Genomic DNA, 15,343 nt, shown 5'->3' on the forward strand with positions numbered 1-15,343 from the left:
ATTAATAATTATTATTCTTAATTCTGATCGAATTTCAACAATTTAACTCTTTCTGTTTTTGAACCAAAGCTCGCCATTTTTAACCCGAGTCAATCTCGCCGAATGGGCTCTCGTTAGCCGCCGCCGCGTGACTCAAACACTGAAGTCTAACCCCAGTTCCCTCTTTCTTGCATGTGGTCAATTCACTGCCACAATATCAGCATGCTCTTACCGGTAAAGGCTTGCGTCAAGCCGAGCCTTCTGCGGGGCCCACCATCATCTAATCCTGCCGGTAAGACAAAGACAAATCGCCGGCGGCGGTCCCTCCCCAGAGTAATTCGAACCGCCACCTAGACGCGTCCCTTTCACAGAAACCGACACCGATCAAATCAGGCCGTGCGGGCCGTCGGTCGCGTTTTGGCCTCTTTTGTTTTCCGTCGGTCACCCGATAAGCGGTTTTCTCCATACCGCTCTCTTAAGCGGTTTTTTTCTGACCGCTTTCAGCGAAAAAGCCCGGTTTTTATTGCAGTCCGAACAAAAAACAGGGCAGACGCGAGGACAAAATAAACAAGAAAAATACTTCTGCGAGATCTGTAGGTCAGGAGTTCTATTCCCGCCTGTTCTCACATTGTAAGTCTAATTCCGGTGTCTCTTACCCTTCGAATTGCTTCTGCCTGCATTTATCTTTCCTGTCTCCAGTTTGTTGCCTTCTTTTTTCTTCTAAATTCTACAGAGCATCGCGGTGGATTAAGTGGCTGACAATTCCTGGGCAAAACACCTCAGGTGTTCAATTGCCGCCTTTGAATTTTCCGATCAGGCTTGTATAATAAATCTGACGGTGCTTTCACTTTACTGTCGGGTTTCTTCTTCCCGACGGCAGAGTATGTCGTCAGAATTGCAGAGATAAGGTAACTAACAAATCCTGTACAATTCGCGTCGTCTAATTAACAATTGAAGATTCTGCAAAGTTTCGCAGGATTATTTGTAGGATGTTGAACATGATATTCTAGAAGGTTCGAGAACTTTTTAGAACATTCCAGGGTTTCAGATTATGGCATCTGCAGCTGATGTTTTAGAAGATTACATGCATTGTTTAGAGAAGGGTCTCTGGGGCTTTACAGATGTTGCTTCTGCAAGATTTTGGAAGCTTTACATGCATGGCTTCCAAGGAATGGAATTTGACCTACATTGTATGAATTAATTCTGCAGGAGAGCTTATTTTGAGTTGCTTGGGGTTCTGGTTTGGTGATGGATGTTTAGGTATGTAGCAATCACATTGTTATGGATTAATGTGTTCTTTTTTCTGCAGATCTGATTGTTGGAAGTGCAGCTGCAGTCGTCAACTTTGACGGCGATGTCGATGCCATTGGATCAGCATTCCCAATCGTGTAAGTTTTCTAATTGTTATGGAATTTGCTGGGCTAGATTTGCTTTTTCTGGAAGTTTCTTTGAAGTCATTCTCGAGGGTCGGGGGCTGTACTGCATAACATGAATTTCATTTGGATTAGGTGTCAGGTCTGAGGTGTATCTATTTTGTGAAATTCCTGTGGATTTGCACCCGGCCTCATTTTGACATGGCACTCGTGTGGGCAAATCATAGGGAGAGTGAAACCGAAATAGATGGTCTAATACTCCGTCAAACTCACCAACGACGGAAGGTCGCGTTGGTGTTTGCTATGCTAGATATCGACAGTTCTTTGGCAGATTGTATATCCAGAGCAGTCTCGTTAGTAAGATATTTCGTTTTAACGGATTCAATTGAATTTGGTTGAATTGAATCCAGGTCGAGTGGTGACACTGCGGAAAATGTAGGCATAATATTAGCCATGTACAATACCTTCACACGGGGAACAAACCTTGATTCACCGAAAGAGAGCTGCAGCTTACTACAGCATTAGTTACTGTGTTTGGCAAATTTCAAGCATGAAATTCGAAATTTTCTGAACTTCAGCCCTAACAACCGAATGTCAAGCTGAATTTTTTTGAATTTATTCCAATTTGATTTTTTTAAAGGGGAAAAAGTATACAAACCAAGTTCGTAAAACACAACTTAAAACCCTAAACTTTTAACAAGATATTGTCGTTCTGAAATATAGATTTGATGTTGGCATGTGATTTTCATTTTTATGATATGTGTTTAATATATATATATATATATATAGTTTGGATGCTATAGTTCCTTGAACTTTGCCAAATTTTTGCCAAACTTCATGGTTGCTGAACTTAAACACTAACTCAAATTAGGCAACTTAGACTGCAGCTTCTGTTTCAGAGTTTAACTGAGGTGAAAACCAGAGTCACCAGGCTTAACTTGACAGAGGATCATGAAACGGGAGCAAGTGGTTGGATGTTGAGAGCATATAAAACAGTAATGTTGTCTGAATCTCTGGTTAAGGCAGGTCTCTCACGATATACAATTGATGGATTCGATGCAGCATGCTAGGTAGAGAAGTATTTTTTTCCAATTTATACTTGAAGTTAATGTTCAGGAACACTGCTAATAAACACCCATTACATGTGCAGTCTGGGGAGAATTCCAAACTGGCTAACTAACATGTGACAATTTCAGTCCACCTTGTTAGTTCATATCAGAAAGTGATGCAGACATTAAAGCTAGTGGAAGACACTCAAGTTTTCAATAGAAGATACAGGGTTTGATAATTTTAGACTTTTTTTCAATAGTAATGTTGTTTCAATGTCACATCATCCTGCAACTTTAAACCCGAAATAAAAACAGTGCCGTGGATTGAAGAAAATGCTCAAGGTACTCTACTGTGCATCTTAACAATGATTTTGAATTTCTGGGGAAATAAGCAAATTTGGACAAAACCCAACATTACATTTGTTCCTTGCAGTGTTCAAATGGTTATTAGCAACAGACAATATTGGATTGCTAACATTTCGTTGCTCTCCAGATGAAAAATAGTCCTGGCTTTTTTTTCCTTTCTTCCTTTTAACATCTTGCCATGCCCCTAAACAAGGTTCCACAGTGACTATGGGTAAATCATAAATTGCAAGGTTTGGTTTCAAAGGAGAAAATAAATGGCCGATATTTGATAGTTGTGCCAATTTCATGTCAGAGTCAAAGTTCTCAGATTCATGTATTCTCTTTAGCCCTCTTGATGGGGCTTCATATGTACTACCATTTGCAAGGGATTCATCTCATCATCTCTGTCCTCATTCATTACTTCTGGAAACAATGTTCTCTTTCTATGGAATTATGTAAAATTTAAAATTGGGCTAAACTTATATGGGACGGCCAACCGGACAGACATTACAGTTTCTTCAATACTGGGCTGTAGAATGCACTTTGCTTCTCTTGTTGAAATGAGCGGGATCAAAGAACAATGAAATGTAAATCTCTTGGTGCTTAAAAGATCGTATGTTAAGATGGATTTATCTTGGTATACTATCTATCTGTCTATCTATCTCACACAGACACACATATCGATATAGTTTTGTGTATATATAAAATTTCACTGATGGTTGATAAAGTCACGGTGAATCGGCGGGTTGGATTAAGCTTTCAAAAGGTAATACATTAAATTTAGTGGATGTCCGAGAAGTCTGTCAAGGGTTTGATGAATTTGGCAAGGATCTAAAAGCTACATGACAAGTTTTGCTGCTGACCGAAAAGTGTTAATTTTCTAACCGTAGTCTACAACAATTTATTTTCTAGTGAAATTCCTTGTAGAAAATTAAATTTAGATAAGCTCACTAAATATAATGCACACACTGGAACTTTAACATGAAATACATAGCTGAAGCAAATAAACCATTATCACCTACACAGAAAATTAACCTTTCAAATCTGCTCTTTGTTCAAGACTCAAGTGCCTTCTAAGCATACAAGGGATCCGTTATTGGGAAATTGGCTCCAATAGAAGTTTTACAAGCTACTAAATTCCCTCAGAATTCTGATATGGCTGGTATGACCCTCAAATTTACCTTGAATCAGCCCCCTGAGCTGCTTCCTGCTGCATGCTCCTCATACGGCTTGTATGGCCCTTGTTTTCCTGTATGACTGAGCTAAATTGATGTATGGTCTATTGTAAGGATCAATGTGTGGGTGGGTGGCTATGCAGGGAGTCATATAACCCTCTCGTGAGGTGTTCTGTTGCTGTATGATCCACCCTTCTTCCTTGCTGCTCAATTTGACTAGTATGACCCTTCCTCTCTTGCTGATTAGTGTGATCTCTGCTGGATTAGATTGCCGGTTGATTCTCCTTGCTGCAATCTCTACTTTCTATAGTGTTCTCAGAACTTTTGAACACTTTGGATGAAAGTTTTTTTATCATCCACACTGTATTCACTTCGTGTCTTTTTCTTTTAGCCCATCCCTCTTTTTTATAAGCTTGAGTTATTGACTAAATCCACAACCCTAACCTCCAAAGTGATTGACGATTGAGATCAGATCTCATCTTCTCTTGAGATCAAATGATTGAGATTTATCTTATTTACTAATGCAAATAACCTTTGCATTTCATTAGATTAACTCATTTGTCCTTATAAAAATAAATAACTTTAATAATTAAAGTTATTGCTAAAGTTAAAGGACCATTAGACAATGTCCACATGTCTAGACACTTAGACCTATGTGGAAGTACCAGTCTTACCTACTCTCATTAACACTCCCACTTAGTGGGGAAGGTACTTCTTGAAGAGCCATTGGAATTGGCTGTCCCTCTGTTCCTGGCACAATGTCCCATGCACCATCATCCCTCATCATGGCTTTACTCCAAACCTCATGGTCTGCTGCCTCTTCGATGACGCTACTCACTAGTGCCATGTAGTTCGAAAACTTCTTTGGAGGCCCGCTCTCCCTTAATGTTTAGCCTAGTGTGCGAATCACTGTATGGCTGAGTGGCTATCTTGGAATTCCTCTCTTGCTGATTGGTGTGACCTTTGCTAGATTAGATTGCTGGTTGATTCTCCTTGCTGCAATCACTGCTTTCTGTAATCTTCTCTAAACCTTTGAACACCTTGGATGAAAGTCTTCTATCATCAACATTGCATTCAATCTGTGCTTTCCCTTAGCCTAGCCCTCTTTTTTATAAGCTCGAGTTATTGACTAAATCCACAACCCTATTCTCCAAAGTGATTGATGATTGAGATTAGATCTCAACTTCACTTGATATCAAACGATTGAGATTTATCTAATTCACTAATGCAAATAACCTTTGCATTTCATTAGACTATCTCTCTTTTTCTTTAAAAAATAAATTACTTTAATAATTAAAGTAATTGCTAAGGTTAAAGGACCATTAGACGACTTCCACACGTCTAGACATTTAGACTTGTGCAAAAGTACATGTCTGAACTAATCTCATCAACACTTCCTTTTAGTGAGGAAGGTACTTCCTGAAGAGCCACTTGGAATTGGTTGTTCCTATGGTCTTGGCACAATGTCCCATGCATCATCCTTCATCATGGCTTTCCACCAAACCTTCTGGTTTGTTGCCTCTTTGATGATGCTACTCATTAGTGCCATGTAGTTTGAAAACTTCTTGGGAGGCTTGCTCTATGTATGTCCTATTGTATGGATCACTATTTGGCTGAGTGTCAATGCTGGGATTCGTATAGCTCTCTCTTGTAGCTATTTGTTGCTGTATGATCTACCTTCCATCCTTGTTGCTTGATTTGACTAGTACTAGCCTTCCTCTCTTACTATTTGGTATGACCTCTGCTAGTTCATATTTCTGGTTGATTCTCCTTGCTGCAATCATTGCTTTTTGTAATCTTCTCTAAACCTTTGAACACTTTGGATGAAAGTCTTTTATCATCAACATTGTATTCAATTTGTGACTGTTCCCTTAATTGAACCCTCTTTTTGTAAGCTTCAGTTATTGACTAAAATATGCAACCCTAATCTCCAAAGTGATTGATGATTGAGACTAGATGTCAGAGGTCAAATGATTGAGATTTATCTAATTCACTAATGTAAATAACCTTTGCATTTCATTAGATTAACTCACCTTTCTTATAAAAAAGAAATTACTTTAATAATTAAAGTAATTGCTAAGGTTAAAGGACCATTAGATGACTTCCACAGATTTAGATGCTTATACCTGTGTGGAAGTACTCTTAGTGAAGAAGGCACTTCTTGAAGAACCACTTAAAACTAGTTTCCCCTCCCTCTAGTCTTGGTACAATGTCTCATGCATCATCCTTCATTGTGGCTTTCCTCCAAACCTCTTGGTCTGCTACCTCTTCAATGACGCTACTCATCAGTGCCATGTAGTTTGAAAACTTCTTTGAAGGATTGCTCTCCCTAAATGTACTCTCAAGAACCTCCACATGCTCTTGAGCATTCTTCCATATTTGCTCAAACCACTCAGGTCTCTTGACAAAACTAGAAGGAGCGATTGACTTATCCCCACCTGAAGGTTGGCTCCCTGAATTGGAATCCTCTTCACATTGCTCTACCTTTGGAGCCTCTAGTACCTTGCCCTCTATCACTGTTGGTGGCAATTCGTGAGACTTCCTAGATGCCAGGTCCTTCTTGAACTTTACATCCCTACTAACAATTGTCTTCCTTCGTGTTGGAACGAAGATCTTGTATGCCTTCAAAGTCTCACTGTATCCCAGAAATGTGCCCTTCTCTCTTGGGGGTTGTAGCTTCATTGTCTTTTCCATGGGAACATGGATATACGCTGGATAATCGAAGATGTGAATGTGCATTATCTTTTGTGAATGCTTCCTCAAGATTCTTGTCCCCCAAGATCTTGTGAAGACTCTTGTTATGCCCATATAATATTCTGTTACATGCCCGCGCCCAAAGGAACACAGTGAACTAGTGGTCATGTAGTATAGCCTTGGCAAAACCAATGATGGATAGATTCTTTCTCTTTGCAATTCCGTCCTACTAAGAGTTATATGAAATTGTCATTTCCATCTTCATCCCTGCCTCCTTGCATAAATCCTTGAATTCGTTGGAGGTGTACTCTCCCCTATTATCTAACCTCAAGATCTTGATTTTCTTGTTTGTTTGATTCTCCACCTCGACCTTGAACTCCCAAAACCGACTATAGACCTCATCCTTGGTCTTCATGAAGAAGTTATAGGTTTTCTAGTACTAGTCATCAATGAACGTGACATAGTATTGTGCTCTCTGTATTGATGCCACTAACGTCGGCCCACATGCATCTCAGTGAATGAGATCCAAGGTCCCCTGAGACATACTCTCGTCGCTTGGAAAAATAGCCTTAGCATTCTTGCCATGTGCACACACTTTGAACACGCCCTGCTGCTCGATTATGAACTCTGGGAGACCAATGACAATCTCCCTAAAAGTCAACAATGCCTTGTAGTGCAAGTGTCCCATCCTCTTGTGTCATGGCTTACACAGGTTATCACTATCATGTACTAATGCTTAAATAGGTTTGCCCATTAACTTGTATAAGTTGCTCTCTAACCCCGATAATCACTACTGTGTTTGGGCTATTCTCCTCTTGATGAATGAGCACCTGCCTATTCTTGAGCATAACTACATATCCTTTGTACTTGATCATTGAGTATGAGAGCAAGTTCTTCTTCAGTCCTAATAGAAATGGCATGCCCTTGGCTTCCAATGCCCCTCCTGACTCTAGTTGGAACTAAATTGTTCCCATCCCCTTCACTGCATACTTGGCGTCATCACAAAGATCTACATGTAAATCTAAGTCTCCCTTCGTCAGAGTGCTAAATAGTTCCTGTGCCTTTGTCATATGATATGATGCACCACTATCCAAGTACCAAGCACGTATTGTGATGGTGTTGGTAGATAGACAAGAGACAATGCGAAGTCCTTCTCGAACTTCTTTGCAAACTCATCAAGCTAAACCTTCCTTAAACTTTGTTGCAAACTCATCAATTTGAACCTCAACTGATGCTATTGTCTGTTGCGACTTTCCCTTTTCCTTCTTCTTATCTCCATTCTTGTGGAAAATGAAGCACTTGAGCTTGCTCAAGTCCTTCTTCTTCCCTGGCTAAGAGGTTGCCCATTCACTGTTACCCTTGGAACCCTTCCGTTTCCCCTTCTTGGCCATATTGACTAAGGACACGTTCTCTTCTCCATCTCCTTGCTTGCCAACTTTAGACTCCTCCCAAATCTCTTACTAAATGTGGTCATCCCAAAGTCTTTCCCAGTTGGGAATGCGTTCCCAAGCATAAATCCCCTTGACAAATGGTTCCCAAGACTTGGTGAATCGATTTAGTGCTACGTTCACTAGTTTTGCCTCATCCACCTTTTGTCCAATTACTACGAGTTGATCACATACTTGGGTGATCTTCATGAAGTAGTTGGTCACATTGTCCGAACTTGACATCTGGATGGATTTTAATTTATCCCCTAAGATCATCTTTCGGTTCATATTGCCACTCTGGAATAAATCCACTAGAACCTTGAACATTCCCTTGGTTGTTTTCTTTTTTGTCACGTGAGGATTCAAGTGATCCTTTGTAATATCCCCAATTTTGATTTTTCATTTGAGGAGATTAAAAAAGTTTATTGGGGAGGTGCTAGGCATAGCACAATTTTGTAGTTCGTGTTTTGGAGATGATTTCGGCTTGAGTAGCTTGGGTGAAAAGGCAAGATTGCAGCTCATTGGCAGGTGGGGGCCACAAGAGAGAGAAAAAGGAAATGCACACTTGTGAAGCAAGAGAGAGAAACAGAAAGGGGGTGAACTAGTGGAAAGTGGGGGCCACCAAGGGAGAGAGAGACCAACAATTATAAATAGAGCAAGGAGGCTCTCATTTGGGACATCTTTGATCATTTGACAATTTAACATTAGTTCCCTTGAGCTACTTAGCCAAGACAACCGTGCTATTTAGGACAAGGATTTCCGAGCGGGAATTCCACCCTCATTTCGGAGAACTTCGAGTGTCTCCTTAGTGAGGCAATTTGGGGAGCTCAATTCAGAGTTTCCATAGGGTGTATTTGCAAGTTATTTCAGCTGGTACATTTTTCTTCCAAGGTGCAAAAGTGGTTCGAATTGCTTGTGGGAAGATCATTTACGGAGGAGTAGAACACTAGAGGATTTGCAAGGGTTTTCTCCTAATTTAGCTGGAGAATTTTTGGTGATTAGTATGGCTGAGTTTGAGAGAATTCTTGGGGCTGAAATTCTACCTTTCTGGAAGTGCACAGGGGTCTCCAGGCAGGCTTGCGTAGGGGTTGGATGAATAGACGTTGAGGAGAGATAAGGGTTGGAGATTGCACGTATTCCTCAGGGAAGAATTTAGCCAGAGTTGGGGGAGATTTCTAGTGGTGGATTTGGGCTTAATTAAGTAGTATCAATTTTGTGGGACGTTTTCTGGCCAAATTCGGCAATTTGCACTTGTTGGGGGTCACGGAGGGTCGGTGGATTTAGCTTGAACCCTTTCTGGGTTTTTGTGGGTCTATTGAGAGGTGTCTTCGACTAAATTTGCAATTTTTTTTGAATTTAGGCTTGAAATCCTCATTCTTATAGTATAGGACGAATTGGTGATTAGCTGGGGAATTTGCACCATTTTGTGGGTTCGACTTTGGCTTGGAGATAGGCCAAACCTTTTCTGGGTATTTTTCGGTTTGAGGAGAGGAGCTTGTGGTTGCAATTTCAGACCATTCTGGGCATTATTTTGAGCAGGACGTCCAGTTCCATTCAACAAACAGTAGTGGAGTTTATGGGAAAGTTCGAGTTACATATTTGGGCCAATTCTAGCACATGGTCCTACACATTCTCACATGGGGTTTGCGTTGCTTGTTGTAGCAAGCCCAAGTTCTCTGGAATTCATCTTATTATACTTGATTTTCCATGCATAATTAATAAAATGGCTCAAGACTATTGCCTAGATTTTGGAGTTTTTTGATTTGTTCACTTGTTCAGATTTTTATTGTTGTAGTTTAGTTCATGCATATGTTATTTGTTGTATTTTCCTAGTTTGGAATATTACATCCTTCACGACATCCATGATGACCCTTTGAGTTTTGATATCCTTCTTTTCATGGGTTGTCAACAATGTTGCATTTGTTCTTCGTAGAACCTCCTTATCAACAATATCCAAAAGAACTTTCTCTTTCTAACCCTTACCTTCTAGGGTAGGAAGTTATAAGCATTATCCAACTTGTCATCAAACTTGAGGTTGGTAGCTGCCATTTCTAGATCTGAACCACTAAAATTATCGTGTGCTAAACCCTACTAGCACCCACAAGAAATTTTTGTTGGTTTTTTGCCTTGCAAATCATAAGTTGGACTTCTTTTCAGAAAGGCTCTGATACAATGTTAATTTTCTAACTCTAATCAATGGAAAATTATTTCCTAGTGAATTTCCTTGTTGAAAATTAAATGTAGATATGCTTTGTGAATAAATTGCACATGTTAGAATTTTAACAAGAAATACATGGTGAAAGCAAATGAACCATTCTCACAAACATCCAAAATATTAACCCTTCAAATTTGTTTTTCATTCAAATAGCTTCCAGGCATACAAGGGCTCCCTCACTAGGAAATTGGTCCTAATAGAAATTTTACAAGCTACAACAATTTTTGGGTTTTTAACAACACACCTTTATGGTTGGTACAACCCTTAGAATTTCTCTGAATCAACCCCCCCTGTTGTTGCTTGTTGCATGCTCCTTGGACAACCTATGTGGCCCTCAATTTCTTGTATGGCTAAGCTCAAGATGTATGGCCTATTGTATGGATCACGATATGGTTGAGCGACTATGTTGGGAGTCTTATGGCCCTCTCTTGCAATGATCTGCTATTGTAGGATCCACCCTTCTTCCTTTCTGCTTGATTTGACTAGTATGACCCTTCCTTTCTTATTGGTTGATGTGACCTCTACTAGATCAGATTGCTGGTTGATTCTCCTTGCTACAAGCATTGCTTTTTGTAATCTTCTTTGAACCTTTGAATACTTTAGATGGAAGTCCTTTATCATCCACACTGTATTCACTCTTTTCCCTCAACCTAGCCTTCCTTTTATAAGTTTGAGTTATTGACTAAATCCACAACCCCAATAGCCAATGTGATTGATGGTTGAGATTAGATCTCAACTTCACTTGAGATCAATGGTTGATATTTATCTATTTCAATAGTGCAAATAACCATTACATTTTCGTACATTAATCATGTGTTCTTATTAAAAAGAAATACTTTAATAATTAAAGTAATTGCTAAATTTAAAGGCCCATTCGACAATTTCCACACGTCTAGACACTTAGACCTATGCGGAAGTACTTGTTTGAGCTACTCTCATCTACAAAAAGTCCATGGGGGTCGACGAATTTGGCAACGTTTTAATGGCTACATGACAAAATTTGTCGATGACTAAAGAGTCCATCATATGTTCTGCAAATTTCACAAGGTTCTAAAGGTTATATGACAAATTTTGTCGATGATGTTAATACCATTAGGGGTTTGATGGTTTTGACAAGGCTATTAAAAGTTACATGACAAATTTTAACTATGGTTGATGAGCTCATCGATGGTCAATAAGACATTTGAGGTATTTACTTTATTGGAAGTCAACTAAATTTTTTGGAGTTTACATCATCGGTGGATTGACAAAAAGTTTGGGTTTGACTTTATTGATGGTTCGCAAAAGTTGGGGATTTTACCCTATTGACAATCGATGAAATATTTTGGGTTGCGTTATGGGAAACTTATGGAATTCTCTTGATGGCTTGTGAAGCCTTCGACACTTTGACTTTAGCATGTGGATTATACCCACACGAGTCTTATATGCACGTGGGATTTTATTATTATTTACTAATGATGGAATATAAATATTTATGTGGATTTATAAATTAAGTTTTTTCTAAATCCCACTCATGCAAAAATACATGTAAATCAAATTAATTGGCTGACATGGTAGGCTAGGTGGCATTGATATTGTAATTTCATCACAACAAGATGAAACATGGACTGCGGTGCTATGTCATCTGCCATGTTGCAATTACTCAGTGGTGCTGCTGCTAACATGGCGCCAAGGGTGAAAATCTTCAATTGCCCATATCTTGACAATTCAGACTTGGATTTTAATGAAGCTTATAACAACGAAAAGCCCTTGATGACTAGAAGATGACGGTGTCTTCATAAAAGAGTTTTGAGTTGGATATGCAAAGTAAGAATTTGATACCCCACACCCTTGGCAAGGTACAAAGGAGGTTGGGCATGCACATTTTTGAACTCTAAAGTGTACGCTTGTACTCTTTTCCCTTTTCTTGCCTGTAGTAGTGCCAACAAATTCTTGGGTCCTCTTCATGTTGGATGGGATAAAATTGGGACTTTATGAGGTTTGTGTAAGTCTTCCACATAGTTACTCATTGATCACCCCTCATTCTATGTGTCTTAGCAAGTTCCCGTAGCTTCTCTTAGTTAATTGTGGATCACCCTCCAATTTAAGTGTCTTCACAAGTTCCCATAACTTTTCCCACTAAGTTTGGATGTGACCCAGTAGCTATAGTGGGAAAATCTTATTTTCTACCCTTCTTTTATTCTATGCACAATGAAATAAACTTCTCACTATTGGCGCCAATGATTTAATATAATTGTGTCTACCTCTCCTTCATAGGGCTTGATGTCCACTTTGACTTACCTTGAACAAAAGTTGGGAAGGTCTGTGCTAGAGCTTGGCCTTTCTTTCTCTTACTCTTTCTTGGTTTCTCTTAAGGTTTTTGGGCCCCTATATTAAGGCCGCCCTATTAAGTATTCATTGTTAGTTTATTTGTTATAGCATGAGGTTGGAAACTTGGATATAACCTTTCATTGTATCTTTTCACTCTAATTGTACTCTTTGTCTCCTATACATATACCAAGGAGAGCTTGTCTTAGGATCATCATATCTTGTCTTATATATTTTGTTCATTGTAAAGGGAGGTTTCCCCATCTAAGTGGACTGTGATTATTGGTTTCTTACCATTTTTTAGGCCCATGGTTCATAACATTATGTATCATAGCATATGAGCCTATGGTTTTGCTGCTTTAAATGAGTCATCATGGCATTTTCACTATAATTTTTTTGGGGAAGCTTTAAACCTTGAAATTTTGGGAAGATTGAAGAGGGATCTCAAGGTACATCTAGTCAAAATTTTAGATTTTGGTTCGCTATACTTTCGGAGATACACCCTATGGAAGTTAGGGTTTGTGAATGGTCATGAAATCAGTTTCAAATGAGTGATCTTGGAATTTTCGCTATAACTTTTTCTAGGACCCTTTAGGCTGTGAAACTTTTAAGAGACCAAGGATAAATCTCGGGGTACATTTAGTAAAAATTTGGGATTATGGTTCGCTATAGGTTTGGAGATATATCATGTGGAAGTTAGGGTTTGTGCATAGTCCTAAATCAATTTCAAAGGAGTGATTATGGAATTTTTGCTGTAATTTTCTCTCGGCGAAGCTTCGGTTTGCCAACTTTTCATAGATTTGAGGAAACATATTGAGGCACCTCATGTAAAAAATTTAGAATCTTGTTTAAAAAACTGGGAACGTGGCATGCTATACAATTTTGCTTTTGGGAAGAGGCAAAAAATCAGTAGGTTTTTGAAACTTATCATAACTTTCACATTGTACATAAAGTTTTGGTCATGCATATGGAATTGCAGATAAAACATATCAAAGTACTACAGGTTCAAATTTTAGATTTAGAAGGGTTTAGATTCCAGAGGTATATCAAGACAAAGGTCGTCCATCTGTCTACAAATTAGCATTTTGAAAGGTATGCAACTTACAAGTTACAATTGTCATAACTTTTGATAGAAAGATATATTTTTGGTGATTCAAAATTTGTGATGAGAAGGGAATAGAGAAGCATAATTATGGCTCCTGAGGGTGCTTCAAAAGTTAGTTCACCACTTAAATATCCAAAAAGTCTATCCATGATTCATGAAGAAATGGAGGACATGTAGCACCATGTATCCAAGTTGGAGAGTCAAGGAAATAAGTAACACTATTAAGGTTGATTTGTCATGGTTGTACGAATTAGTTGAAAGGGATATAAATGAAGATGATGAAAAATGGATAAAAAGACGAAGTAGATGGAACAGAAGATTATAGAATCAATAAATGGGAAGCTTTGTAAAATTGATTGTGTGTTAGAAGGAACTCGTGAAAATAAAGGTAGTATTGAAGTTGAACAATTTGCCAATGACATGAAATTTTCAAGTGTATTTAACTCCAATTGTGGAGCTATTCATGGATGGTTTCCTAATGGAGTGAACCTTCCCATTGTTGAATTAAAGAAGTTTGATGGAACAAAGTTCTCTGCTTGGGTGCACCAAATACAACAATGTTTTGAATTGCATAATATTATGGATGAGAAGCAAAGGATTCAATGTTCACATAACAACTTTGAACTTTGAGATAAAGCCATTTAATGGTATTATAATGGGTAGTTAAAAGGAAGCCCCATTCTTATTATTATACTTGGGGTTTATTTGCAAGAGACTTAGAAGCATAATATAGCAAATCATGAGAACAAAGACTATTTCAGTCTGAGTCAATTGACTATTTCAAGCAATTTGGTGATATTGAAGATTTCTATATTCAGGCTTCTGTGATCCATAATGAATTAAGCAAAGTCTTTCGGTAGAAATCACATAAGAGAAATTTTTGGTCGACGTGTTTCGAACCAAGAGGTGTGGTTCATCATCTGGTCCTGGCCATAAGCGTGGATAACATTAGTGATGAACATTTGTTGGAATCTTACATGGGTGGATTAAAAGGAGACATTAGTTATAAGCTTTTCTTAAAACATCCAAAAAATGCTATGGAAGGTATGCAATTTTCTCTTAATAAGGATGCACACAAGATTGCCATGGGATCATACAGAGGAAGCAAAGATCATTTTGGGGTTCATAAGACAATCCTACCTCAATGTACTTGAATATCACAAAAGGAAATGCATGAAAGAGGAATAAAAGGACAATGAGTTGGTGGTAACAAAAAATGTTCAAAAAGGCGTAAATGTTAAAAAAAATTGCTCACCTTGGAAGATAATGAATAGGAAATGGAGGCATCTACAGTAAGAAATGAGGAAGATCTTGTCAACTTAAACATGCAAGAAATAAAGACAAAAATTGTGCACAACATTGATTCAAATAGGTGTGAGATATCTATTCATGCATTGGCAAGTTTGTTAGCTCCCCAAACCGTAAAGAATGTTAGTTACATTGTTAGGATATTCCGACACATAGGAAATAGTTAAGTATAACTTGGTCTAGTATAGAGTTAGGTAAAGTGTGTTTCTTTACTATGTACATTTTGTAACTTACAATCCGACAATCACGATATGTAGTGATCCGACGGTTCATTCTCTCCTCGGTATTATCGACACTTGGTCCGTGGCTTAACACCCGATTGGTCCATGATCTCTATTTAAAGAGCATGGAGGGTCATTTGTAGGT

At 38.6% G+C, this 15,343-nt stretch overlaps 1 protein-coding gene across 5 annotated transcripts in view; it reads left to right on the forward strand.

Annotated features, from left to right (window-relative positions):
• Window positions 1-454: 454 nt before the first annotated feature.
• LOC149170620 (phosphatidylinositol/phosphatidylcholine transfer protein SFH6-like) overlaps window positions 455-15,343 on the forward strand; it is a 148,593-nt gene continuing 133,704 nt past the window's right edge. For 2 of the 5 annotated variants that reach the window (XM_089423944.1, XM_089423949.1), the window contains exons 1-3: window positions 455-609; window positions 763-887; window positions 1,289-1,367. In XM_089423944.1, coding sequence (XP_089280070.1) covers window positions 1,334-1,367 — 34 coding nt within the window. In that variant the 5' untranslated portion in view covers window positions 455-609; window positions 763-887; window positions 1,289-1,333. The other 3 variants (XM_089423947.1, XM_089423946.1, XM_089423948.1) reach the window with 3 other exon arrangements.

This window comes from Pinus tabuliformis, chromosome 4_2 (genome assembly GCF_031772625.1).
Source record: "Pinus tabuliformis cultivar Carrire ecotype Pingquan chromosome 4_2, CPIR1, whole genome shotgun sequence".
Classification (NCBI taxonomy): domain Eukaryota; kingdom Viridiplantae; phylum Streptophyta; class Pinopsida; order Pinales; family Pinaceae; genus Pinus; species Pinus tabuliformis.